Source organism: Eutrema salsugineum, unplaced genomic scaffold, assembly GCF_000478725.1.
Source record: "Eutrema salsugineum unplaced genomic scaffold, Eutsalg1_0 scaffold_9, whole genome shotgun sequence".
NCBI classification, from domain to species: Eukaryota; Viridiplantae; Streptophyta; class Magnoliopsida; order Brassicales; family Brassicaceae; genus Eutrema; species Eutrema salsugineum.
Genome location: NW_006256342.1, coordinates 4,786,993 through 4,812,498, shown reverse-complemented (window position 1 = coordinate 4,812,498; position 25,506 = coordinate 4,786,993). Strand labels below are relative to the sequence as shown.

The 25,506-nt window shown below is 34.6% G+C and overlaps 4 protein-coding genes across 4 annotated transcripts in view; 1 reads left to right on the top strand and 3 right to left on the bottom strand.

Annotated features, from left to right (window-relative positions):
• Positions 1–813, bottom strand: part of LOC18008157 — a 1,172-nt gene extending 359 nt beyond the window's left edge. The window contains exon 1 of the mRNA XM_006390888.2: positions 3–813. Coding sequence (XP_006390950.2) covers positions 3–744 — 742 coding nt within the window. The 5' untranslated portion in view covers positions 745–813. The remainder of the gene's footprint in view (positions 1–2) is intronic.
• Positions 814–3,277: 2,464 nt separating this feature from the next.
• On the top strand, positions 3,278–5,536 carry LOC18008047 (LEAF RUST 10 DISEASE-RESISTANCE LOCUS RECEPTOR-LIKE PROTEIN KINASE-like 1.5). The gene has a single exon (XM_006390887.2). The coding sequence runs from the start codon at positions 3,507–3,509 to the stop codon at positions 5,409–5,411; it is 1,905 nt and encodes a 634-aa protein (XP_006390949.1). The 5' UTR covers positions 3,278–3,506; the 3' UTR covers positions 5,412–5,536.
• Positions 5,537–18,423: 12,887 nt separating this feature from the next.
• Positions 18,424–19,547, bottom strand: LOC18008147 (glutathione S-transferase U12). The gene is made up of 2 exons (XM_006390884.2): positions 19,095–19,547; positions 18,424–18,989 (listed from the first exon to the last, which is right to left on the bottom strand). Exons 1-2 carry the CDS (start codon positions 19,503–19,505, stop codon positions 18,633–18,635), a joined length of 768 nt encoding a protein of 255 aa, XP_006390946.1. The 5' UTR covers positions 19,506–19,547; the 3' UTR covers positions 18,424–18,632.
• A 2,156-nt stretch (positions 19,548–21,703) lies between these two features.
• On the bottom strand, positions 21,704–23,442 carry LOC18008149 (glutathione S-transferase U11). Its single transcript, XM_006390883.2, has 2 exons — positions 22,979–23,442; positions 21,704–22,335 (listed from the first exon to the last, which is right to left on the bottom strand). The coding sequence occupies exons 1-2, from the start codon at positions 23,315–23,317 to the stop codon at positions 21,970–21,972; spliced, it is 705 nt and encodes a 234-aa protein (XP_006390945.1). The 5' UTR covers positions 23,318–23,442; the 3' UTR covers positions 21,704–21,969.
• Between the last annotated feature and the right edge of the window lie 2,064 nt (positions 23,443–25,506).

Below are 25,506 nucleotides of genomic sequence, written 5' to 3'. Positions count from 1 at the left end.
ACCATTTTCCCGGAAAAAAAAAAAATTCTTAATTACATGTTTCATGAAAATGTGTGAATTGAGACAAACCTCTATTGGTTTTGGGGACAATGTCCCCGACAATGACGGAGTAAACATAAGCTTCGAAGAAGAAACCGATGCCATTGACCCAGGATCCGACCCGATAGATTCGAAAGATCCGAAAGTCTGTAACTTTTTAACCGGTGAATCGTGAGTTGACTCATCGGAGACAGAAGATTTAAAACTCGAAGCCGGCGACGAAAAACGATCAGCGAACGACACCTTCTCCGGATTCTCAACGACCTCCACGGTCCACAAGATCCATTTCTTCGTCGTTGACGTGGACGGCTCACGGTCGTGCGTGACGGAGTTTTTCCACGACGGCGATCCACCGTTCCCGCGCAAATATTTCCCGTTCCACGACATGAGTTTGACCGGCAAGCCGTCTCTGATCGGCTCCCAGTCGCTCTCGTGCTCCGCCTGACGAAACGGCGGCGTTTGGATGACTTTCTCGCCGGTCATACCAAGAAGAAACGACGACTCGCTCGCCGTTAAATACTTGCCGTAACAGCTCTTGAGACGGATGAAATCGGGCTTACGTGGCACCATCTCCACCGTCCATACCGATTGCCGTGACGTCCCGTCAGAGCTTTGACGGACGGCTTTTTCGTCGTCAACGGCGAAGAGGTATTTCTCGTGGCAGCTCCGTAATCTAACGGCGGAACTTCTTGTGAATAACTCCATTTTTTCTTTTTTCGTTGAATACACGGCGAGGATTACTCGATTTATACGCACTTTTCTTATTATTTGTTGTCCAAGTATTACCATTTCATAAAATTAAATGTTTTGCGCGTAGATTGTTATACAGAGTTTCTAGTTATTTCACTTTCATTGAATTATTATTCTAATATAGGATGAAATTGTCAATTGGATTTCCAGGCTGTTTATGAATAGTCTCCGTGACCAGGTCCAGATGTTATTCATTAAGGTACATTTTGTTTTTTTTTTAAGTAGTTGTTGTAATTTGTGATATTTTTTATCAATAGTAAGTCAACTTACTCTCTTTTATTTTTGTACTAATATTTGGGTTTACATATTGCATCTTAACAATTTAATAGCTCATAAATCTTTGGGCAAACAATAGATTTGTCAATAATTTTTTAAATCTAAATGTGGATTCTGTTGTATACAGTTCCACACAATAATCTAATCCATAAAATGGAACAACTTATGGAAATTTTTTCGTTCTTACAAATCTATTTCTTAAAATGGATAAAATAAAATATTAGTCATTCTAATGACTTAGATAAAAAACAAAGTTTTTAAATAAAAATGACATAATTGATGCTTTAAACTCTATCTATCTTATAACTTCTGTAATTTAATATTTTTAAAGATAAAATATTTTTACTAGGCTTTGGGAGGTAATAATATGTTTTTATGTCTATATTTTTACATTATCGGTTTTGTTGATTAATCGCATAATATCTCCTATAGATTAGATTAACTTAACACACACTGGTTTAACTTAAGATTAAGATATAAAAGAAAATACAATGACTCACAATTATAGTCAGTCTTTTTAATGATATAAAATAAATCTAAGATCTGATATACTATTTCATAAGCTTTTAAACTTGGGTAGTGCGCTTACTGCTTAGACGTGCTTCCCTTGGCTTGGGCCACTATATTGCTGTTCTATCTGCTTCTTGAATGGATCCAACAAAATCTATATAAGTTTGGAATCGAAATACACAGGCCCATTAGTGTTTTAACGTTAAGTTTCAAAGGATTCATGATTGAACGGAGAAACATTATCACACAAACATTATAAAGAGAGAGACCCCAAAATAGGTCAGCTTTATTTCGCATCGCATTAATTGGCCCTATTTGTTTATGAATCATGAATTGGAAAGGCTCCAAATCAACGGCTGTATCATTGCACCTTAGATTTGTGATGCAATCTTTATGTTTCAAGGACAAAACTAAGATGAGAACAAATCAGCCACAGTTTTTTTCATTAATGTTTTACGACTAAGACCAGGACCCGCCGAATCAACCCAACGGATGAATATCAGCGGATTTCGCAGATTGTATCTAGTGAAATGACAAATTTAGCTTTTCTATAGTTGGTTAAAAATAAAATATTAGATACTTTTTTATAATCCTAGAACGGAGCCGGATATCTGGACTTTTCAAGGTATCCGGATCCGGATCCGGATAATCAGTTTTATTATCCAGATCCGGATCCGAAAACTCCGGATATCTGAAGACCGAATATTTATGGATATCCGATTTGTTGATTTAAAAAAATCTTTAATTTTTAAAAATTATAATAAAATAACATAGATAATTAAAATATATTATCATAGCAACTTACAAATAACAAAAATTAAAAAATATTCAAATAGCATTCAAATAGTATAAAGTTTAAAAATTTACATAACAAAAGAGAAAATAGTAATAGAGAAGTTAATTTATTTTCATATTCATAGGTTATCCATTTTTATGTTCTTATCTCACAATCTAAAATAAAAAATTATCACACAATATGAATTTCAATCATATGTAAAAGAGTTAAACCAAAAACAATTCTAAAGTTAATTTTTAAAAATAATTAAATATTATTAAAATAAATAAATATTTAACAAATGAATAATGAATATTCGGTTTCAAAATTTTCTATTATTCGGATCTGTATCCGAAATAAACGAATATTTAGTTTCACTATCCGGATCCGGATCCGAACTACACGAATATTCAGTTTTTACGGATCGGATAGGATTGGATACTGGATCGGATACCGGATACCGGATAATAATTTCAGCCCTACTTTTTTTATTATGTGTAAAATCATAGAACGACATTGATTATCAAACATCAAGATTATAAAATAAGAGTTGGAATTGTTGGTTACACTTACACCAAAAGAAATTTCTCTTAAGAATTTTAGTTATTGTCGGTAGTCTTCGTTCACCATTTCTGCATAAAGCAGTTGAAAGTATGAGTTCCTTATTATATTCTCCAGCAATAATTCAAAGACCGATATAAGCTTCCACTTTTATTATTGAACAGTAAAGCATCCACTATAATCTGAACTACTTTTACATATGTATATAATGTCTGTTGTCCATTTTGACTTTTTCTTTTCGCTCCTGTACTCTCATTGTCCCATTTGTTCTTTACACATAACTATCAGAATAAAATCTTCATTTGGCTTAATTTGAGACAAAAAAAAATGTAAGGAATTTGCAAAATATTTTGAATTCGACTTTCACTGCATAGAAAGAAACGAAACAAAATTTAACATAAACAAAAGAGTTTTCTTTTTCTTTTATCTATCTCGAAAAATAGAAAACGAAACTAAAAAGTTAGAGAGAAACTCTTCAATTTCCGAGTTCCTAAACCTTCACGTGCCTCTTCTTCTTCTTCCTCTTCCTCACAACACTGTCCACTTCGAAAACTCCAGTCACCAGATTCAGATCTCTTCCACTTTCTCCTTTTACATGTCTCAACCACCGTCTTCTTCGTGGCGGTGCTTTTCACTACTCATCTTTGTTTTCACCATTGTTAAAACCTCTGCTTCTTGCTCTTCTCCTTCCTCTACCTTTCATTGCCCTCCGTTTAATTCCTCTCCGCCGTTCCCATTCTCCACTTCTCCGGGATGTGGCCACCCAAACTTCCAGATCCAATGCTCCTCTCCACGCGCCACCATCTCAATCAAAAACCTCACTTTCTCTCTCCTCCGTTACGACTCACTCTCCTCATCTCTCCTCCTCTCTCCCATCTCTCCGCCACAACTAGACTCTAACCGGAACAAGAACAAGAACAACTGCTCCTCTCTCCGGTTCTCCTCCTCCCATAACCGGTTCATCGACTTAACCGGTTCACCTTTCAGAGTCTCTGACTCTTCTTGCTCTCGTCTCTCTCTTCTCCGTCCTTGCTCTCCTCTGATTCTCCCAAACTGTAGTCGTTGTCCTTGGGATTGCAAACTCTTGAAGAACCCGGGTCGGATCCTCCACGGCTGCGAATCAACCCACGGGTCGTTATCGGAGCAAGGCTGCCAAGGAGATCTCTTAAGCTTTCTCCAAGATTTCTTCACCAGATTCGGATTCGAAGTCGAATGGGACGAATCTCAAGACCCTTACTTTGCTAAATGCAGCGATTGTCGGGTCAAAAACGGAGTTTGCGGGTTTAATTCGACCCACCCGGATCAAGATTTCCTCTGTTTCCCCAAATCCAGATCCGAATCAGCAACGCAAAGACAGAAACGAATCAACAACGTCGCAGTGTTGTCTCTCATCTTCGCTTTGACATGTCTTTTACTCGCTGTCTCCGTCGCCGTAGCGATTTTCCGATCACGGAGAGGGAGTTTCTTCTCTTCAGTCAACGAAGAAGACCCGGCTGCTCTTTTCCTCCGCCGTCACCGCTCCGCCGCTCTTCTCCCTCCGGTCTTCACCTTCGAGGAGCTCGAATCCGCCACCAACAAATTCGACCAAAAACGCAAAATCGGCGACGGAGGATTCGGCTCCGTTTACTTAGGCCAGCTCAGCGACGGACAACTCCTCGCCGTCAAGTTCCTCCACCATCATCACGGCGCCACCGCCGCAGCCACCGAGCATTGCAAAGCCTTCTCAATGAAATCGTTCTGCAACGAGATCTTGATCCTCTCTTCAATCAACCACCCGAACCTCGTCAAGCTCCATGGCTATTGCTCTGACCCGAGAGGGCTTCTTCTTGTTCACGATTACGTCACCAACGGCACTCTCGCCGATCATCTCCACGGCCGGAAATCGACGATGACGTGGCGTATCCGGCTAGATATCGCTTTGCAAACGGCTTTAGCTATGGAGTATTTACACTTCTCTATTGCTCCACCGGTTGTTCACAGAGACATAACCTCGTCGAATATTTTCGTTGAGAAAGACATGAGGATCAAAGTCGGAGACTTTGGTCTCTCTAGGCTCTTGGTGTTCTCGGAGACGACGGCGACTTCTGCTTCTTCGTCTGATTACGTTTGCACGGGCCCACAAGGTACGCCGGGTTATTTGGACCCGGATTATCACCGGTCTTTCCGGTTAACGGAGAAGAGTGACGTGTACAGTTACGGCGTCGTTTTGATGGAGCTGATGACGGGGATGAAAGCGGTTGACCAACGGCGTGAGAAGAGAGATATGGCTTTGGCTGATTTATTCGTTTCCAAGCTCCAAATGGGTCTAATTGATCAGGTGGTTGATCCGTTGCTTGCGGCTGATGATGACGACGGTGGTGTTGCGGCGGTTGCTGAGCTGGCGTTTCGATGCGTTGCGGTGGATAAGGATGATCGTCCGGATGCTAAGGAGATCGTTGGAGAGCTTAAGAGGATTAGGAGCCGTACACGTGTGGATGAAGATGACGTGACGAAAAGTTGACTGTTGGATTAGATTACGATGATGTAATGTAAATGTAATGGAAGTGAAAAAAAGAGTTTGACTGGTCCCCACATGTGTCAGTGTTAGAAATTTGTTGGGAAGAGCAAACCTTCTAACCCTATGAAAAAGAGACTTACATGAATGTGTGTGATATAGTTCTAGTACACACCACTCAAAATTTGTAATTATGTTTTTTTTTTGCCAACATTTGTATTTATGTTTATAGATTTTGTACGTGAGAATTGAGAGATTTTGGAAATACCCATCCGTTTCACAAAGAGTGTCGTTTTGACATTTTTCACACAAATTAAGAAATAAGATAAAAAGTCTTTTATACCTTTATTAATTTGCAAAAAATGACTCTTGAAATTACATTTATAATTAATTTTCTGAATTTATTGAGGTTAAAAATAGTATTTTATGTTAAAAATTACATTAAAATTCTAAAACGACATTCTTTTAAAAAAAAAAAAGTGTCAGAACGACACTCTTTGTAAAACGGAGGGAGTATGATTTTGTTGTTTCCCGTAACTGTATGGTATCAAATTACTAAATAAACATAGCTTGTAATACGCAACAAGTGTATCAATTAACAAAAACATTTCGCAAGTGTATCACAAAACACTGGATTTTAGAAGAAATTTGTTTTTATAGATACTAATAATACAAATGTTATAAAAAAAATAATACTAATAATACAATTAGTTTCAAATTTCAAGGAAATGACGTAGAACTAACAAATGATTTCATAAGTTAAAACATTTTTAATAGCTTATAGAATGGATATCTCCAAGACAATTTTGCAGTATCAACTCAAATCTAATGAGATGTTAGACCATCTTTAACGATAGTTTTTTTATATAGGTTTCTCATTCTAAGTGTGAACACAATTTATAATGTAAACACAAATTTAATTGAAAAATATTTTAAATGAACAAATCATAAAAGGACAAGTGTCAAATGAGTCTCTCATAAGAGTTCTATAATCTCTAAAACGAGAATCGGTTCTCACCCTCTTTCTTACTTTTTCTAATATTTTTATTATTTTATTAGTGAGAAACTCTCCTAAATACCACTATTGTAGATGCAGTGTTTGAATTAATAAAATTACATATAGTACTTTTTTTTTTCCATAGTTTTGCAGCTGGTTTTTTCCTGGTTATAAAAAATGTTAACTAGTACACAAAATTACACAGCCACTATATTAAGTAACTCTCCAACATATACATCAACATCCACATTAGACGTATATCTGCTAAGTGCTAAGTGTAAACACAAAATATTTCTATTGTTTTTTTTTTGTCTTTGACATTTACATTTACAGTTTACAAAAGAAACTTAAACCGAGTTTTTTTTTTGGAATTTGGAAACAATACACTATTTTCTTTCAAGGAAGAATCATTATCATTGAGAGAACTCCTAAAACCCCAAAATGTTATAATTGGTTCTTGGATTTGGGAAAAACTTACACAGCTCTGAGACCAAATAGACGAGATTTTCATGATCAAAGTGTAGTTGACATTATTGGTGATATTGGCACTTGTCAGCTGGTATACAGAGACGAGCGATAATTGCAAGAAAAACAATATGCTTAAATGATTAACCTTCAATTTTTGACGTTTCCGACAATTCTAGTTGCAGGATATGATAACCCACATGAGAGGACTCCCTCCTCTACGTATGCATGAAGGAGCGGGCATTATTGTTAGGAGATATTTTCCAAACGACTGTAGACATATTTTCTATAACATTTTAGAAATGGTAGCGGCTCCAAAATCGCTGTGACAAGTAGGCATGACTAGGCAGGATGCTAGGATTGGAGCAAAGTTATCCGATATTCACAAGGAGTTCACTAGTCAGTACACATCAGTACGACAATGTCATGTTCATCATTTTGTAGTTGACATTTCAAACGACGTTTGAAAGGAGCACCAGCAGAGAAGCCATAATCTTACCAGGCATCTCATTTATGTCATTGAAAATGCGATTTAGAATAGAGAGGTCTATGTGCTATGATATTTCTTCTCGGTTCCGAATCCTTTTCCAATGGTGATTCAAATTTCAGGGGCAAGATAGTAGCTTTGTTTAACATATTTTCATTTTTTGTCGTTCTTAAAATTTTGTAATTACTTTTGTTTTCCTTTTTTTATCAATAAATTTCACATTGAATAGAAAAATACATAAAACATATAAATTTTATGTCCCAAAAATAAATGCATATATGATAAATATTTTATTTTGTAAAACTAATAAAAGCTGCTTTTCATATAATATCCATTCACTAGAAAAAGGAAAAAAAAAAGACATAAAGAAACATTTTTTCACTATTGATTAACAAGCTTTTCTTATATCTTAAATCTTGATAAATTTTTTTTTGCGATTACCTAATTTAATATAATGGTCATGATTTACTCATTATTTATTTACATTATATATTTATATGTAAGAGCTATATACAGACGTAGATTTGCAACTACATACTTTAATTCAATGTTGTTGCAATTATAGAAAATCTTATTTTTCTGTTAAATACTGTGTTTCTGATTAATCAATCTATGAGGGGTTTGTTGCTCATTATGAAAATACCAGCTAATATACAAATTGATTCCTTATAAGCCATATTTTACTCCCTCCCCCTCCGAAATTAAAAGAAAGTCTTTGTATCCTTTAAAAAAAAATGGAGTGCAAGAGAGTGGCCGTATTAATGGTGATAATGTTGACGGTTGGAAACCTTATGGTTGAATCAGAGGCTATAAGTTTCAGACATTTTCTAGAATGTTATAAAACATGTGTTGATATGTGTTTTGCTTTCGTACGAATTAAGATTGATTGTCCTGTCAGATGTGTTGGATGGTGTAAAGAACCACCACCAATTACAAAACCAAACGAAATTGACCAAATTGACTATTCCTGTGAAGTCGATTGTATTACTCGTCGTTGTGTTTCTGTCAAATATCAGAGTAAGTTTTTTTGCAACAATCTTAATTTTAATCTTGATATAAACTTACATAGTTATTCTAGTTCATAGTTTTACAATGTTTATGTTTATAGCACAATATTATGGCTCTTTGTTAAATATCTACTTATGTATTTGTGGGTTTTTGTTGTTGTGTGTACAGATACTGAGGTAGATGTGAAAAAAGCTATGGTCTGTGTGAATTCATGTTCGGATCTGTGCAATAAAAAGAATTGAAAAGCGATATTTATTATTTTTATTTTGCAACAGTTTATGTTTTGATAAACATGTAAGATCAACTGAAAGCATATAAATCATATTATAATTTTACGCACTATGTTACAGCTGATATATTACTAATTAAAATCATTTTTACCTTTCAGTTTTCAAAATAATACCTAACAAGTAAGTTAATGTAAAAGCAAAAAAAAGTAATAAAAAAAGTAGAGAATCAGGACGTAATTCAGATAATATATAATAATTTTTTTTTCAGATTATAAAATATTGAAGTTAGATAGCTTACCCAATCAGTCATATATATCTCCACAAAATTATAGCTATATTTATTGCTGATTATGAAAATACTAACTAATATACTATAGTTATAAGGATGATCGTCTGAACACTAAGGATATCGTTGGAAAGCTTAGGAGGATTAAGAGCTCTCCATTGAGATTTTTTAAGGGGTTCATGACCATCTATATGCAGGTTAAATTAAAAATAATAGAAAATAGGCCAATATGTTGTGAACCGCGCTTTAGCTAAGGGTATCTCCGGAGGATCATAAGGGTATCATAAGTGGGACCAACTAATTTTTTGAGGTTTAAAAATTAAAAAATGAGTCCAATTTTGATGAACCCGTATGACTACACTCATCTTCTTGAACCTGTATGACTAGAGTATCACTGGCCAACTGTCAGTATCTTATTCGTCGAAATCAGAAGAAACAATTTTCATCCGATAATCTCACACCGCCGACTCTGTTTTCTGTTTCCACCGATTTTCTTCTATATTCTGCGCCGCGCTCTTCGAAAATACTATGAATTTGGGTTTCTTCGAAATTGATGATCTGTGGGGTTTTGGGTCAAAAAGCTCGGTTTCTTCTTCATCACATCTAATTTGAATTTGGGTCCACATACGAGCAATCCATTTTCTGCCAAGTGTTCCACGCTGAGGAATCTGGTTGGAGAGAGTATTATTCATGTGACAAGGTAAAGATAATCCATGGCTTACACTTGTTTTTGCAGTCAGCATATTCCGATTCTTATTCTGTTTCTTTATTCATCTGTATGTTCGTTATTAAGGAGTTTTTAACTGTTATTCTTATGAACCCAAAGAGGAAGAGTTCATGGTTGGAGTTAAAAAAATAGTTGGGATTCATCATTGCTCAAAAAAAAAGAAAATTATTATAAAAACTCTTATGAACCCCAAAAAGGGGTTTAGGGTTGGAGATGGTCTAAGAGTCTCAAACTTGAGTTTACAGCCACGTGGCGCTATTTTATTAGGCGGAGGAAAATGTGTTTTTTTAATAAAAAACTAAAAGAAATAATAAAAAATCTTTTGAATTCCAAATAGGAGTTCCTTGATGAAGATGGTCTAAGAGCCGTACACATGGGGATGAAGATGACGTGGTCAAAAGTTGACAGTTGGATTAGATTACGATGATGTAATGTAAATGTGATGGAAGTGAAAAGAGTGTTTGACTGATCCCCACATGTGTCAGTGTTGACATTTGTCGAGAAAGGCAAACCTTCTAACCCAACGATAAGGAGACTTACATGAGTGTTTGTGTGTGTGTGACGTTATCCTAGTACACACCACTCGAAGTTCGTATTTATATTTATAGATTTTGTATGTGTGAGAATTAAGATTCGGGAAAATTGATTTTGTTGTTTCCCATAACCGAATGGTATCAAATTACGAAAAAAACATATCTCATAACTCGCAGCAAGTGTATCAATTAACAAACATATCTCATAACTCGCAGCAAGTGTCCACGTCATTTCTTTAAAATTTGATACGAATGAAGCTGGGGAGAACCATTAATGGATGTAAAATAGTAGGTTAGAAGCTGAAACTGTATAATGTTTCAGGTTTTTTTACATTGAAAAATTAGTTTGTGTGTGTTTTTTGCAACATAAAAAGTTAAGGTATTTTTTTGGCAAAGATTAAATAGTTGAGAATTGTTTTAGCTTTTTCTTGTTTTAGAAAATAACTGAGTTTACTAATTCGTTAACGGCCGTGAAATCGTGGGATGAAAATTGGAGTTATAAAATATTTCAGATAATTTTTTGATCCTAAAAATTAGTTCATGTAGGTTTCTGGCAACGCAAAAAGTTCGAGTAGAAAACTGGCAAATATTAAATAGTTGAGGATTTTTTAAGCTTTTTTCAATTTTTTTACTCACAGTTTTGCAGCTGATTTTTTCTGATTATGAAAAATGTAAGTGGTACACAAAATTACACAACCATTATATAAAAAGTAACTCTATCGAATACATACATCAATATCCACATTAGAAAAATATATCCCAAGCGTAAACGCAAAATATTTTGTATGTTTTTGACCTTTACATCTACAATTTACAAAAGAAACTTAGTTAAACCAACAATGTTGTAAGTTCATTTGGAAACAATACACTAATTTCTTTCGGGGAACGATTATTCACAAACACTGAGAAAACTCCTAAAACCCTGTAACATTTATAATTGGTTCTTGGATATGGAAAAAACTTATACAGCTCCGAAACCAACCCAGATGAGGTTTTCAAGATCGAATTATAATTGACATTATTGGTGATAATACCACTTGTCAGCTTGTATACAGAGATGGACGATAATTACAAAAACAACACTAGGATTTAACTTAAATTGATAACCTACATGAGATGACTTCCTCGGTTCCTCCTCTATGTATGCATGCAGGAGCGGACATCATGTTTTGGAGACATTCTCCAAACAATTGTAGACATATTTTCTATAACATTTTAGAAATGGGAACGCCTTCAAACTCGCTGGGAAAAGTAGGCAGGATACTAGGATTGGACTAAGTTATCTGATATTCACAAGGAGTTCTATGATATGCTTTCATCACATGGTTGGTATTACTAAATTATCTCCCAGTGGGTGCCAAAACCTATAGTTTGGAATGTATTCAGATCCTTGTCTTTTTTCGGGCGGACTTGAGACCTAGAAATGTCCTTACATGTTTACAATTTTTTTCGACATAAGTAAGATTTGCAGGGAATACACGTCATGTTCATCATTCTCTAGTTGTTGCTTGAAAGAAGCACCACCAGAGAACACATAATTTTACCAGCCTTCTTATTTATATCATCTATTTAGAATAGAGTGCGGTTGATGTGCTATCATGTTATTACTCGGTTCCAAAACCTTCTTCAATGGTGATATAAATCTCGAGGGCAAGATAGTAGCCTTGTTTTAACACATTTTCATTTTTTTCCGCTTTCAAAAATATTGCAATAATTTGGTTCCTTTTTATTAATTATTTTCACATTTAATAGAAAAGTATTTTATGTCCTAAAAATAAAAAGCATATATGAGAAATATTTTTTTGTTAAAAGTAATATAAGATTTTCCCTAATGTCCATTCACTATAAAAAGGAAAAAAAAAAAGACAAAAGAAAAACTTTTCAAGATTTATTTACAGCTTTTCTTATATCTTAACTCTTTGTAATTTTTTATGTGTTATCTAAGATAATTTAATGGTCATAATTTAACCATTCTTTATCTTCAAATTATATATTTATATGTAATAGATTATATTTAGAAGTAGATTTGCAACTACATACTTTAATTCACTGATGTCCAATTATAATAAATCTTATTTTTCTGTTAAATATTTTCTCCAAAATTGTGTTTCTGATTAATCAATATATAAGGGGTTTGTTGCTCATTATGAAAGTACCAGCTAATATACAAATTGATTCCTTATAAGCCATATTTTTCTCCCCCCCCCCCTCTGAAATTAAAAGAAAGTCTTTGTATCCTTTAAAAAAAAATGGGGTGCAAAAAAATGGCCGTATTAGTGGTGATAATGTTGACGTTTGGAAATTTTATGGTTGAATCGGAGGCTAGAACTTTCGCACAATGTTTTAAAACATGTGTTGATTATTGTTTAAAATTCGTAATGAAGGTTGATTGTCCCGTCAGATGTATTGGATGGTGTCAAGAACGACCACCAATTACAAAACCCAAAGAACTTGAAGTCGATTGTATTACTCATCGTTGTGTTTCTGTCAAATATCAGAGTAAGTTTTTTGGCAACAATCGTAATTTTAATCTTGATATAAATGTACATACTTATTCTAGTTCATAGTTTTACGATGTTTGTGTTTATAGCACAGTATTGTGGCTCTTTGTTAAATATTTACTTATGTCTTTGTGGCCTTGTGGGTTTTTATTGTTGTGTGGTATGAGCAGATACTGAGGTGGATGTGAAAAAAGCTATGGTCTATGCGAATTCATGTTCGGATATGTGCAATAAAAAGAATTGAAAAGCGATGTTTATTTGTTTTATTTTGCAACAGTTGATGTTTTTATAAACATGTAAGATCAACTAAATGCATAAAAATCATATAATTTTAGGCACTATGTTGCAGCTGACTTATTACTAATAATAAATATTATTTTTACAAGCAAAAAAAAAAAGAAGAAGAAGTAAAAGTAGAGAATCAGGACGTGATTCAGAAACTATATAATAATTAATTTGCTCAGATTCTAAAATATCGAAGTTAGATAACTTACCCAATCAGTCATATATATCTCCACAAAATTATAGCTATATTTATTGCTGATTATAAAAATACTAACTAATATACAAAATATCACAGTTCCTATATAAACAAGCCATATTTTACTCAAACATCCACAATCAACAAACACTTTTCATCAACTTCTATTATATTTCCTCTCCTCCAAAAAAGAAAGAAAATAACCTTGTATCCTCAAAGAAGATGGAGAACAAAAGAATGGCCGTATTTGCGGTGATGATGTTGACGATTGGAAACCTTATGGTTGAATCGGAGGCTGTAAATGCAGATTTTCCATTATGTTACATTAAATGTTATGAACTGTGTATTCTTAATCCAATCGCACTAATTAAAAATAGCTGTCCCCCCAAATGTCTCCACGAATGTGGCGAGAAATCCGTCTCTAAATTAAAACAAAACAAAATCGACCAAACTGATTATTTCTGCAAAGTTGGTTGTGTCATGCATCGTTGTGTTTCTGTTAGAGATCAGGGTAAGTTTATCGCAAACTTTAATCTTCATATAAAATTCTATTCTTATATAGCTTATAGTGAGCTACTTTTATGATGTTTGTAACTTTTTCTAGATGATCGTATAGAATTTTATGACTCTTTGTTACTATCCATGTTTCCGGTTTTGTTGTTGTGTGTTATGAACAGATATGAAGGTAGATGAGGAGAAGGCTACGGTCTGTGTGAATTCATGTTCGGACACATGCAATAAAAAGAACTAAACGTGATATTAATTAGTTTTATCCTAAAACAATTTATGATGTTCTAAAAGAGAGAGTATGAATCATTATTGATCTGTTTTCGACCTAATATTCAATTCAAATAATTGTGATTCAGTTTCATCTAGAAATCTTATCTAGCACTCAGATTTTTTTAGTTGCAAACCTGTTTGGTGCTTCTCTGTTTGGTGAAAGAAAAAATCACAACTTTTTTACTTCTAAGCTGAATATTATTCAAAATTTTACAAGTTGCTGATTAGTTGAAAAACAAGTCAGAAAACTTATTTTGAAATATGAAGAGCTGAAGAGCATGGCTTAATGAATCTTATTATAAAATTCAAATTTATCACTTCGTTAACTTCTAAAATTTTCCATTAATTCATGACATTAAAAATAATGTTGTTAAGGTTTATAGGGTTCTCTCCACTTAAAGGTGCGAGCCTACTTCCGTTTCATGATCTATGTGCCGTTGATTGATTCTTATGTCAAGATATAGATCAAATAATAAATATTCTTTTTTAGGTGGTCTGCGTCCCTTACCACGCCGGGAATCGAACCCATCTCCTAAGGCGTAGTTACATTCTCTAAAAGCAGCGCAAGTCGGCTCCCTCAGAACAAAGCCCCCTACTCTCTGATGTCGTGACAACTACGTGAGCGAACAAGTTTTACCCTTAACAAAAACAAATGAAAGCCGCAAGTGCACAGCTAATCAGTTGTAGTATTTAGGGATCGAATCCATAGAGATTTGTGTGCCTGGTATTCTTCTACGGTTTCTAACTTTATGTCTAGACTAGATTGGTTTTAAAGGTTGGTTGTTTTTCACGGATTAAACTAAAACTTAAAGAAAGCAAATAAATCTATCCTAGAAAGCAAGTAGAAAAATCGAATGGAAAGCAAGTAAAGCAAGGTAAATATCGAACTAGAGCAATTGAAATGCAGATCTAAATAAGCAAATAAAAATTGATTGGTTTGTAAACTATGGCTAAAAAAACTGAGCTTTCGGGAACTCTAAGGGATCATAATCGGTTTTGACACTAGGGTAGATAGATTGGGATTGACGGATATCGATATATAGGGTTCTAGAGCTAGAGTACGGCGGTATGACTACGTCATTGTCGTGATCATAACCAACTGTTTCTCGCAACCCTGACCGGTAGGTTTCCACTCTGGCCCTGGAAGGGAGAGAACGCAACAGCTGCACAAGACTCGTCAATACTCACGATCTCGCCGCAGGTAGATTTCCACTCCTACGGAAAAATCGCCTGTTTCATTCTACGGCTGATACTTAATGAAAACTTTCGCAACACTAACTATCTAGATCAGATACTAGGTGATCAATCAAGCATACATGCAATAAGAACAAGAATAAACAGAGAACAAAGTTGAAATCCCAGATCTATAAACCTAGATGTCTTAATCGATTATGAGAGCCCCTTTCGGGAACCCTAAGCCCAACTCGGGATCTACTCAGACATGGCTGAGGTCGACATCATCATTGGTTTTAATAAAAGTAATGAAAAACAGTAAAGAAAAGAGATGAAGAAAGCTTCTCTATTGAAGAACTCGGACTTGAACAATCTTCTACAAAAATCGCATAAAAACGGCTAAAGAAAAAGGGTTTTTGTAAAGTATCAAGGGTTCTCTCTAAAAACGACATAAATGACAAGTATTTATAGTCTTCAATACTCCATGGTCTCTAGGGTTCCGGAATTGAGGCTGAGAATGACTTTGGGCTTCAGAATCATGGGCTTTAGTTCGGAGCTTGATGGCCGCGGTCGGAAGTGACGTGACCGCGGGGATTAGGTGGTTGGCCACGGTCGGAAAGCTTCTGACCGCGGGAAATGGGCTGTTGGCCGCGGTCGCGTGACGCTGGCCGTCTTTGAGTGGCTCCGGGGCTAATAGAATATCTTGAGATCCAACCGTTGGAATGTCTCCAAACCAAATGCATTTGAAAGCTGGTTGATTCTTCTATAAGTTGTCTAATTTTGAGGGTGATCGGACGGTGAGAAGGTCTTCGTCTCACCATGAGAGTTCTGACGGTCTGCATTTATCCAAAAGAGTCTTTTTGTTCCAATTTGTGCCTCTTTATCCCAAATTACCTGAAAAGTCTTTTAAAATCCGAAAACATAGAAATCCTTTGAAAACCTTTGGAAATAGAGTAAAAACACCTATAAAGGATATTAAAATGATCCATAAAAATGGTCAAAATCCGGTGTTATCACTCTCGAGAGGCACATAGTGACTTTCCGCATATATGATAGAACGATGGATTGATACAGGCATGAAGAGACGTTTGACAAGTTTTCGATCAAGCCTTCTCAGGGAACCATACGTAAGACTTCTGCATCATGGTCTCAGAATCAAAATCAGAATAGATTATAAAGTTTCTGATTTATTCTGTCATCCTATCTTTAACATTTATTAACTAATTGTTATACTTTATATCCTCTAATTTTTGCTATATAATAACAATAAGTGTGTTAAGAAAAACAACCAATATAACCAACATTGTGACATTTGTTTTTACGGTAAATCAAATATATTAATATCAAAACGAGTTTATAACATACATAAATATTCTTAATATAACCGTTAACGTAAATAAAAAAACTAAAACAATTTTGATGAAAGTGTATATAGTAATCATGCTATTTTTCCGGAATTAGTTTCTAGGCTAACAGATAAAATCTGTTTTGTTCCTCCTTCATACATTTTTTGTTGACTATTATTTTGCTGATAAAATTCCAAAATGCATTTTGCATTACTCTTACTAATAAAATAAATGTAAATGTAACCAACATTGTGACATATTTATCATAAATGATATTTGTTTAGGCTAAATAACATCACCTAACTGAAATGGATTTCTTATCACATGTAGTAAATTTAGTCGAAGCTTTTAACTTCATCAGAAAACTTATTTTGTAAAAGTTTTACTTTGCTGATTAGTTGAAAAACAAGTCAGAAAACTTATTTCAAAATATGAAGAGCTGAAGAGCATGGCTTAATGAATCTTATTATAAAATTCAAATTTATCACTTCGTTAACTTGTAAAATTTTTCATTAATCTTGTTGTCATTTTGAATCATGAAGTCCTCAAATTTTGGCATAAATCATATCTAAGTTTTGTTTGATTACAGTTCGAAGATGTCATCTCTTCAATATCCGTCTAATATCTGCTCTTTTTATTTTATCCTAGATATGTCATACTTAATTTCCTTCTTTGCATGATTAATAATTCACTAGATTTCTATTCATTATTTTGCTTGTGACATGTCAAATAAATATCACATGGTTCCTTCTTTGGGAGAGGATGAGCTTTCCCAACTTTGAGCGTATCTGGAAGGTCACGGCACCGGAGAGAGTTACTCTTTCTATGGCTAGTTGGAAATCAGAGTATTATGACGAATGTTGAAAGGAATCGACGACACTTTTGTGCTACTTCATTATGTCAAGTTTGTAAGGGAGGAGAAGAAACCGTGTTACATGTCCTTCGGGACTGTCCTGCTATGTCTGGAATTTGGGAATGTATTGTGCTAAGACGAGCGCTAGGATCTTTTTTCTCGAGCTCTTTACTAGAATGGTTATACGGAAATTTAGGAGTAAAGATGGTGGTTGCGGAGAGCGAATGGTCTACTATGTTCGCGATGGCATGTTGGTGGGGGTGGAAATGGCGGTGTGGCAACGTCTTTGGGTCTAACGGAAGATGTCGAGATCGTGTACGGTTCATTAAGGAAGCCGCAAAGGAAGTGATCGTGGCACATACCAAGCTGAGCTCGACCGGGACTACGGTGGCAAGAGTGGACCGGCTGATTCGCTGGATAGTTCCGAGCGAGAGTTGGCTGAAACTTAACACTGATGGTGCATCGCGTGGTAATCCCGGTGTTGCAACAGCAGGAGGAGTTCTTAGAGATGAACACGGGAATTGGAGAGGAGGTTTTGCGGTGAATATTGGCGCATGTTCGGCTCCGTTAGCGGAGCTATGGGGAGTCTATTATGGCCTCTACATCGCATGGGAGTGTAGAGCTACGCGAGTTGAGCTCGAGGTGGACTCGCAAATTGTGGTTGGTTTTCTTCAGACAGGGATTAGTGAAGTGCATCCACTGTCTTCCCTAGTACGTTTGTGCTATGGCTTACTCTCGAGGGATTGGATAGTTCGCATTTCTCATGTGTATAGGGAGGCTAACCGTCTTGCAGATGGGTTAGCGAACTATGCGTTTACTTTACCGCTTGGTTTTCATGTCTTTGATGTATGTCTCGAGGATCTTAGGACTTTGTTAATTGAAGATGTGAATGGGTATTCTATACCCAGAAATGTCCGAATGTAATTTTTTTAATTAATATTTTAATAAATTTAGGAGACAATTGTCCCCTTTCATTCACCAAAAAAAAAAACTTTGGGGGATTGGTCAATGAAGCTTTAATGCTATTAGTGGTCGACATACTCTAACGCAAATGTGTTGCATGAACAAAATTCCATTTGTTTTTTTTTTTTTTTTTTGCGAAAACGAATTTCATTAGTTTCTAATAACAAATATTATAAGCATCATAATTCATAAAGCACACAGATAAAGACGGCTAAATCCAAGCTCAATGTTTATTATATCGAATCATGACATAAATTTCTCGCGAATAGTAGTTCTTGCAAAACAACATTTTCTGCCAAACATAAATCCGATACTCATACTTGTCTCCATTTGGCATTACGTTATAAGCAAACATCAATATTAATTCTTTATAAAAACAAGTCATTATGAGATGTAGTCACTGAAGATTGAACTTCTGTTTAGCAAACTCGACGAACTCGGCAACGGTAGGCATGTAAGGTTTCACGGCTTCATGTGCTCTGAATATCTCGGCCCATTGGACCAGGCCCGGTGTTGTATCTGGACTCAAAAACTTCACACCTGAAAACGCCTCGATAACAGAGAGTGGGCCCACTATGACCCCACATGCAATATCGAGAAACCCAATGTTTTCTCCTCCGAAAAAGCCTCCGTCTTTGCTGCTCTTCTGAAACGCATCCTCCAACGCCGCAAGATTCTCCATCAGATTCCTCGCCGCCGCTATCTTCTCAGTGTCATCTTTCGCTCTAACCACCGCATCGATCGATTCAAAGCACTGTACACATGTTCAAAACATATAACACATTCTTGTTAAAAAAAAAACATTTATAAAGAAACAGAGGTACTAGTTATAAAGTTGATTACTAAAATCATTTGTTACCTTTCCGTCGACGAAGTGAGCCCAGAAACGAGCAAAGGCACGATCTTTGGGTAGGGAAGGGAGGATGGAAGGTTTGGACGGCCAGGATTCGTCGACGTACTGAACGATGTTGAGAGACTCGCAGATTGATACATCACCATGGATAAGAACAGGGACTTTCTTGTGGATTGGGTTGGATTTAACAAGAAGGTCGCTCTTTGATTTCAGAACATCGGCTTCTTCTATGTACTCGTACTCTACGGATTTGAGGTGTAGAGCGATTCGAGCCCTCAAGGCGAACGGGCTTGACCATGTCCCGAGCAGCTTCACAGTAGTGTTCGAACCATTCTGAGCCATGTCGGTTTTTTTTCTTTTTTTAGTTTGAGTTGTGTCTGGAGAGATTAAGCTGTTTGTTTTCTTGTTTTTTATCATTTGACGAAGGATCGTTTGTCTGTTAAATCGATTCAGTTTTGGGTGAGTATTTATAAAGCCAAAAGTCGACTATACGTTAGTACTTTCTTGAGCTTCTTTTGTAGCTGGCACTTTGGCGGCTGAGTATGTTTTTCTTTTTGTTATTATAATTATTCAAAAATCATAAGGTATTCTTTTTAGATTTGATTGTTGACTTAAACAAGAAGAAAAAAAGAAAAGTTGATTCTCATTTTGAAAAGTATTAATAAAAGCTGAGTCGTCGGAAATTAAGGTGGTTTCAATTTGACCGGCACTGGACTACGAAAGTGTGTCACGATTGACTGTTGACTAGTTAGGATATTTAATTCCAATAATAGACGATCTTCCTAGGTTTATGACGAGGTTCAAATCTTTACTCCACCTTATTCAACTGTTACGACAATTATTTTCAAATGACTAGTTGTTTAAGGTTTCGAGCGTGCACGGTCTGTTGTGTCCAATATCTCTTTTTTTTTCTGTGGGAATACTAATTTTTGTTAGAATTAACTCAAGTCAATTAAGGAGCTCTTTGCAAGAGCATCTCCTATCAGATTGGCTTCTCTTGGAACAAAAGAAACGTAAATTTCTTCAAGTCGAAATTGATATACTAGGGATATCGGATATCGTGGAGAATCTCGTTAGTCTAAAAATTTAATCAAATTATTGTTTTTTGCATTAGTATTTTTTTGGGGGGTAATTATTAGTATTTTTTTTTCTTAGACATACATGCACGCTACCAATCACAGTCAAATATCAAATAGCATCAATTGTTGTTGTTTGAGGAACATAAATGAAAAAATAATTGCAAGTCTAGCTAGGCTGACACCAAAATAATATTGAATAGTGAGTGAATAGAACACATAAAACTATTGAGTGGTGGGTTTAAATTTTATATTGTTTGCTTCTGTTATATTCGCCACCTTCCGCGGAATGAAGATACGTAGCGAGAACATGGACGTCTCTAATTGCCACTTTTTTCTCGTTTGTAAGTGTCTACATAATTATCCATATGATTTCATTTGCGATTAATTGGACGTTATTGATTTACGGATTTTAGTTGATTTTCAAATCTAAACAAAATCATGTGCATTTAGATTATTGATTTTTGATTAACACCTTTATAAGTCACACAAAAATAAATTAAAATTAAAAAATATAACATTAAGATGCTAACTTGTATATGCGGATTATTATTTAAAACTTATCAGATGACTTTTATCTTATTAAAGTCGCTAAGTAATTTTGATTATTTTCACTTTGGCATTTAGCATTTTGGCGAGCATGCGTCACGGAAATACAATTTACAAGGGTACGATGATTTTTAATGAACAGAAATATGTTTTCTAAAGCCGCAAAAACGATACATGAATATCTATGATTCATGTATCGTTTTTCTCTCTCTTTAATAAAGCAAACTCTCTTTATGTAATGGTTTCACACTTTCGCTATGCTAATAGCAACAGCATAGACGAAAAAAAAAATTAAGTTGGAAATATATAGTCAGTCAACTGCATCCCCCTCTAATAATTTTAATTTTCTTCAGTCCATTGATGTTTTATCTTATATAGAAAAGAAATGGATAGGCAAAGTTAGATTGATCTCAATATTTTTTCGTGAAACCCGCTAATTAATTTAAACTACATGCTTAATTTAATGGCATATTTGGAGCTTGGAGATCCATGTATTCCTACTTTTTTCCAAGTTGGATTTGGCTTTGAGGGAACTGTTGATATCTTTTTTTTTTTTGATCAAATGGGAACTGTTGATATATAGTCGCTACTCCTAACGTTTTTTTTAAAAGAAAAACTGCGACTATATGTTTAAGTAATTTAATGGACCGGTCTTGACCACATGAATAAGAAGCATTTGCATGTGGCTCCAAATTTTAGAAGTGTACTAGTACAAATATTAATTACAGATAATCTAGTTATAAGAGAAGAGATTTATCTTTTAAAATGTTCTACAATACTATGTCGGTTTCTGTCTCTCTCTTTTTCTTTTTGATGAGTTACATCCTTTATTCGTATTTATTGTAGAAAACTCGAAATACGGTTGTTAAACATATTTTTTTAATTATTATATAATCTGGTTTTTGGCTTTGTATATCTCGTATTGATGAAATATGGCGACGCATACGTGCTCATACTCCTATATTGTGGAGAATTAATTGATTTTGCAGCTTGAAGAAATCTTGTTATTCATCGGATACATTGACCGAAAAGTTGACTTTAATTACCGAAGAAATAACAGACACATTTATATGTGCCCATCATACTTTTAAGAAATTAGAAGAAGAAGAAGAAAAAAAACAAAAGAACATTTTGACTGTGCCTTTAAATGAACCGAGACTACATCTTATTCCTCCATCTCGGTTATTCCGAAACATATCTTATATGATAATTTGCACGTCGTCTATATTTTCTTATAAGTTTAAAGCCTTTGGTCTTCATTTAAAGATTGAAGTATTGAACTTTAGTCTAGCGAACTCAACGAGCTTTTCGATATCGGGCATGACAGGCTTGACTGCTTCATGAGCATAGAATCTGTCTGCCCAACGGAAAAGACCTGGTGTGTTCTCTGAATGTATGAACTTGACTCCGGTAAGTTGCTCAAGAACCTTGAGAGGACCCAACATCGATCCGAAACCGATATCGATGAATCCGATGTTGTCTCCTCCAAAGAAGCCTCTTCCTTTGCTGCATTCTTGAAACGTTTCTTCCAATAGAGCCATACACTGCTCTAGCTTCCCTATCGCTGCCTTTCTCTCCTCCTCGTCCTTTGCTACCGCCACCCCATTGATTGATGTGAAACACTATATAAAAAGATCAGGAAACCTAAATTGATTAATTTCATGACTTGTGCAAGTTAATTACTTAAAATTTCTAACTATTGAGACAATTGACAGTTTAGTGTTTGAAAAAACAATTAAAAATACATGCCAGCAATCAAAAGTAAAGTTAGTGTTTGCAACCGAAAAGAAAAAAAAATCAGAATTCTCAAAACTAATTATCAATGTAGAATATTTTTTTAACACCATTTTTTCAAATGAAACCTCCTATCGTTTCATCCCAAAATACAAATAAAAAAAATCAATAAAAGTGTGTTTATTGGGTATGCAAGTTATGGAATCGCATGTAGTTTTTCGTTTTAATTTTTTTTTCTAAAAAGGGGTGGTAAGACCAAAAAAAAGTGCCCCATGGATTCATGACGTACGTTGTCCAATCGCATATAGTTTTTATAAGAAAAGAGTGTTAAAAAAGAGAGAGAGAGAGAGAGAGAGAGAGAGAGAGAGAGAGAGAGAGAGAGAGAGAGAGAGAGAGAGAGAGAGAGAGAGAGAGAGAGAGAGAGAGAGAGAGAGAGAGAGAGAGAGAGAGAGAGAGAGAGAGAGAGAGAGAGAGAGAGAGAGAGAGAGAGAGAGAGAGAGAGAGAGATTACTCCATGGATTCATGACTTACGTGTTCATCGATGTAGACGTCCCAAAAGCGAGCAACGGCACGATCAAAAGGATCAGAGGGAAGGATGGGAGGACCAGAGAGCCAAGTTTCATCGACGTACATGACGATGTTGAGAGATTCACGAATCGGTTTATTGCCGTGGATGAGGATAGGGATCTGTTTGTGGACAGGGTTGTAGTTTAACACGCTCTCCGAATTCAAAGTATCTTCTTCTTCTAGATACTCGTACGGTACGCGCTTTAGGTTAAGTGCGATCCGAGTCCTCAGCACGAAAGGGCTAGGCCATGCTCCTAATAGCCTTACGTACTCATCATTGTTCGAACCATTCATTAGACCCATTATTATATTTTGGGCAGGTTTAGACCTAAAAGGGAAAGTTATACTTTTGGTTACTGAAAAAACGAGAGATTGATCAAACTCGCAGCTGTTTATATTTTGTGAGATAGGAAATTGAACAACTGTGGTTTGATGAGGTTTGGTCTCTGCGTTTGGTTTCTATTTATATGGACGAGATCATTTTGATTTTCTTTTCTTAGATTTCGGCACGCATGTCGGTCAAATAAAGTTTCGGTTTGTGCATGTGCCTCATAACTATAAATTATACATAAGACAATAAAGATTCAAAAGAAATACTAAAAAATTGGATATTTATTGGGTCGGTAGGATATTCAAAGGACAAGAAAGTCCACGAAAGTGTGATGAGTCCGGTTTAGTTGCCTGATCTGTACCGTTATTAATCAGTAGGACCTACAGTAGTTGCAAATCGATGATTTTATAATCAGAAAAATCATAGTTATTCATGTATTCTCAAATGCAACAAATTTCATTAGCTTTCTGCCAAAACTTATATTCCGTTAGTTGATATAAGATTTTAATAAACTTAAACAGGTGTATTAGCTGGTATCACTATCACCTCACGTTCATTCGTTTGTAATATTATGTTTGCATGTTTTGTTTTTGTTTGAGATAATATTTTTATAAATATATTTTTATTAATATACATACGTAATTAATTATAAGAATATAATAATTTATTTGATTGTTTGGTATTAGTTTTTTTTTTTTAAAAAAAATTATTAAATAAGTAACTTTTTTTGGATTAGAAGTAGGGTAAGTAGAACAATTATTTTACAATTTTAGAAATCAATATGATATGAGTAAAAAAAACATTAATAATAGCCAAATTTTTTTTTGGTTGAATTGTTTGAAAACATATAATTAAGATTTAGGCTCTGGTGAGTTTAGAAATAACCTGCTGAATAATGGAATTGTGTTTTCAAACACGATTTCACAGATTTTTTTACAATTTTTTTTCAAACCGACTTAACATATTTCTTGAGCAAATTCCAAAATCATAAAATCAAATTTTTGTTTTCTTTTTAGTAAAATTGAATTTTTCTAGCAGAACATCGAGACTAAAAAATTGAAAACAATGTCTTTAAAACTTAAATTTATATAATTTTTCAGATGAAAAAGTTGAAAAGACAAAGAAAATGAAAAGATATGATTGAAAATGTAGATGTTTTTTTTTTAAAAAAACCTGATACAATTTCTTAAATGAAATTTACACTTAATAAATTGAAAATTGGAATAAATGTCATTAAATTTATTTTTAAAATGGCAACAGGCCTCTGAAATGCTGGTATGGCAAGCTGTGATATATATATATATATATATATATATATATATATATATATATATATATGGTTTCTGCGAAATAATCAAAACGTTCCATCATCATAATTTTTCATTATTCCAATAATTGATGGACCACTAATCTATTCTAAAAGAAAGTTACATATAAAGATACAACTGAAATCTTTTTTTATTTGAACACCTGTATTTTTTTTAGATCACCACAGCTGTTTGTGGATAATTGGAGTAGGCACAAAGAGATTTCCGACAAAGAAACTAACATATTTATTGGAAATCAAACAAACCAGTTTTGAAGAACATTTTCAAAAACTTAGCGATCGAGCCTTCATCTTAATGTTATTAGATTCTTTGGTTACAAACTCTATCGGATGTGAGATCGGAGTCTATGATATACGATAGGATGGCTATAATAAATTTAATTTATATAGTACATTAGACATTAGCACATCTATATAATGTCGAATTAGTACATATATTAAGTATAGTTTGTATATAGGACATTAGAAATTAGTGTTAGTTCATGTGTTAAATTTAGTTTATATAGTGTACATTAGACATGCGTACATATACTATTTAATAAAACACACACTCGATCACTTGTTCGGTTCGTATATAATAACCACGACTGAGTCAAAAGGATATATTTGCACGTCTTACTTGAACGTTTGACAGCATTAATGATACATTCTTAAGTACACATAAATTATTACTTTTCAATGGTAAATATTGACTACCAAATTAAATGTTTAAGTACACAGAAATTATTACTTTTCAATGATAAATATTGACTACCAAATTAAATGTATCATATGGATATGTCTTCATTTGACTATTTGAAGCACCAAAATGTCAGTCTTTACTGTGAAATTAAG

Bases quoted from the DNA above. Each gene is read 5' to 3' on its own strand.
- LOC18008047 (XM_006390887.2), top strand. From the start codon at position 3,507: ATGTCTCAACCACCGTCTTCTTCGTGGCGGTGCTTTTCACTACTCATC.
- LOC18008147 (XM_006390884.2), bottom strand. From the start codon at position 19,505: ATGATAAAAAACAAGAAAACAAACAGCTTAATCTCTCCAGACACAACT. The intron at 18,990-19,094 runs GTAACAAATGAT...ACATGTGTACAG, and splicing joins CTCACTTCGTCGACGGAAAG to TGCTTTGAATCGATCGATGC.
- LOC18008149 (XM_006390883.2), bottom strand. From the start codon at position 23,317: ATGGGTCTAATGAATGGTTCGAACAATGATGAGTACGTAAGGCTATTA. The intron at 22,336-22,978 runs GTAAGTCATGAA...CTTTTTATATAG, and splicing joins ACGTCTACATCGATGAACAC to TGTTTCACATCAATCAATGG.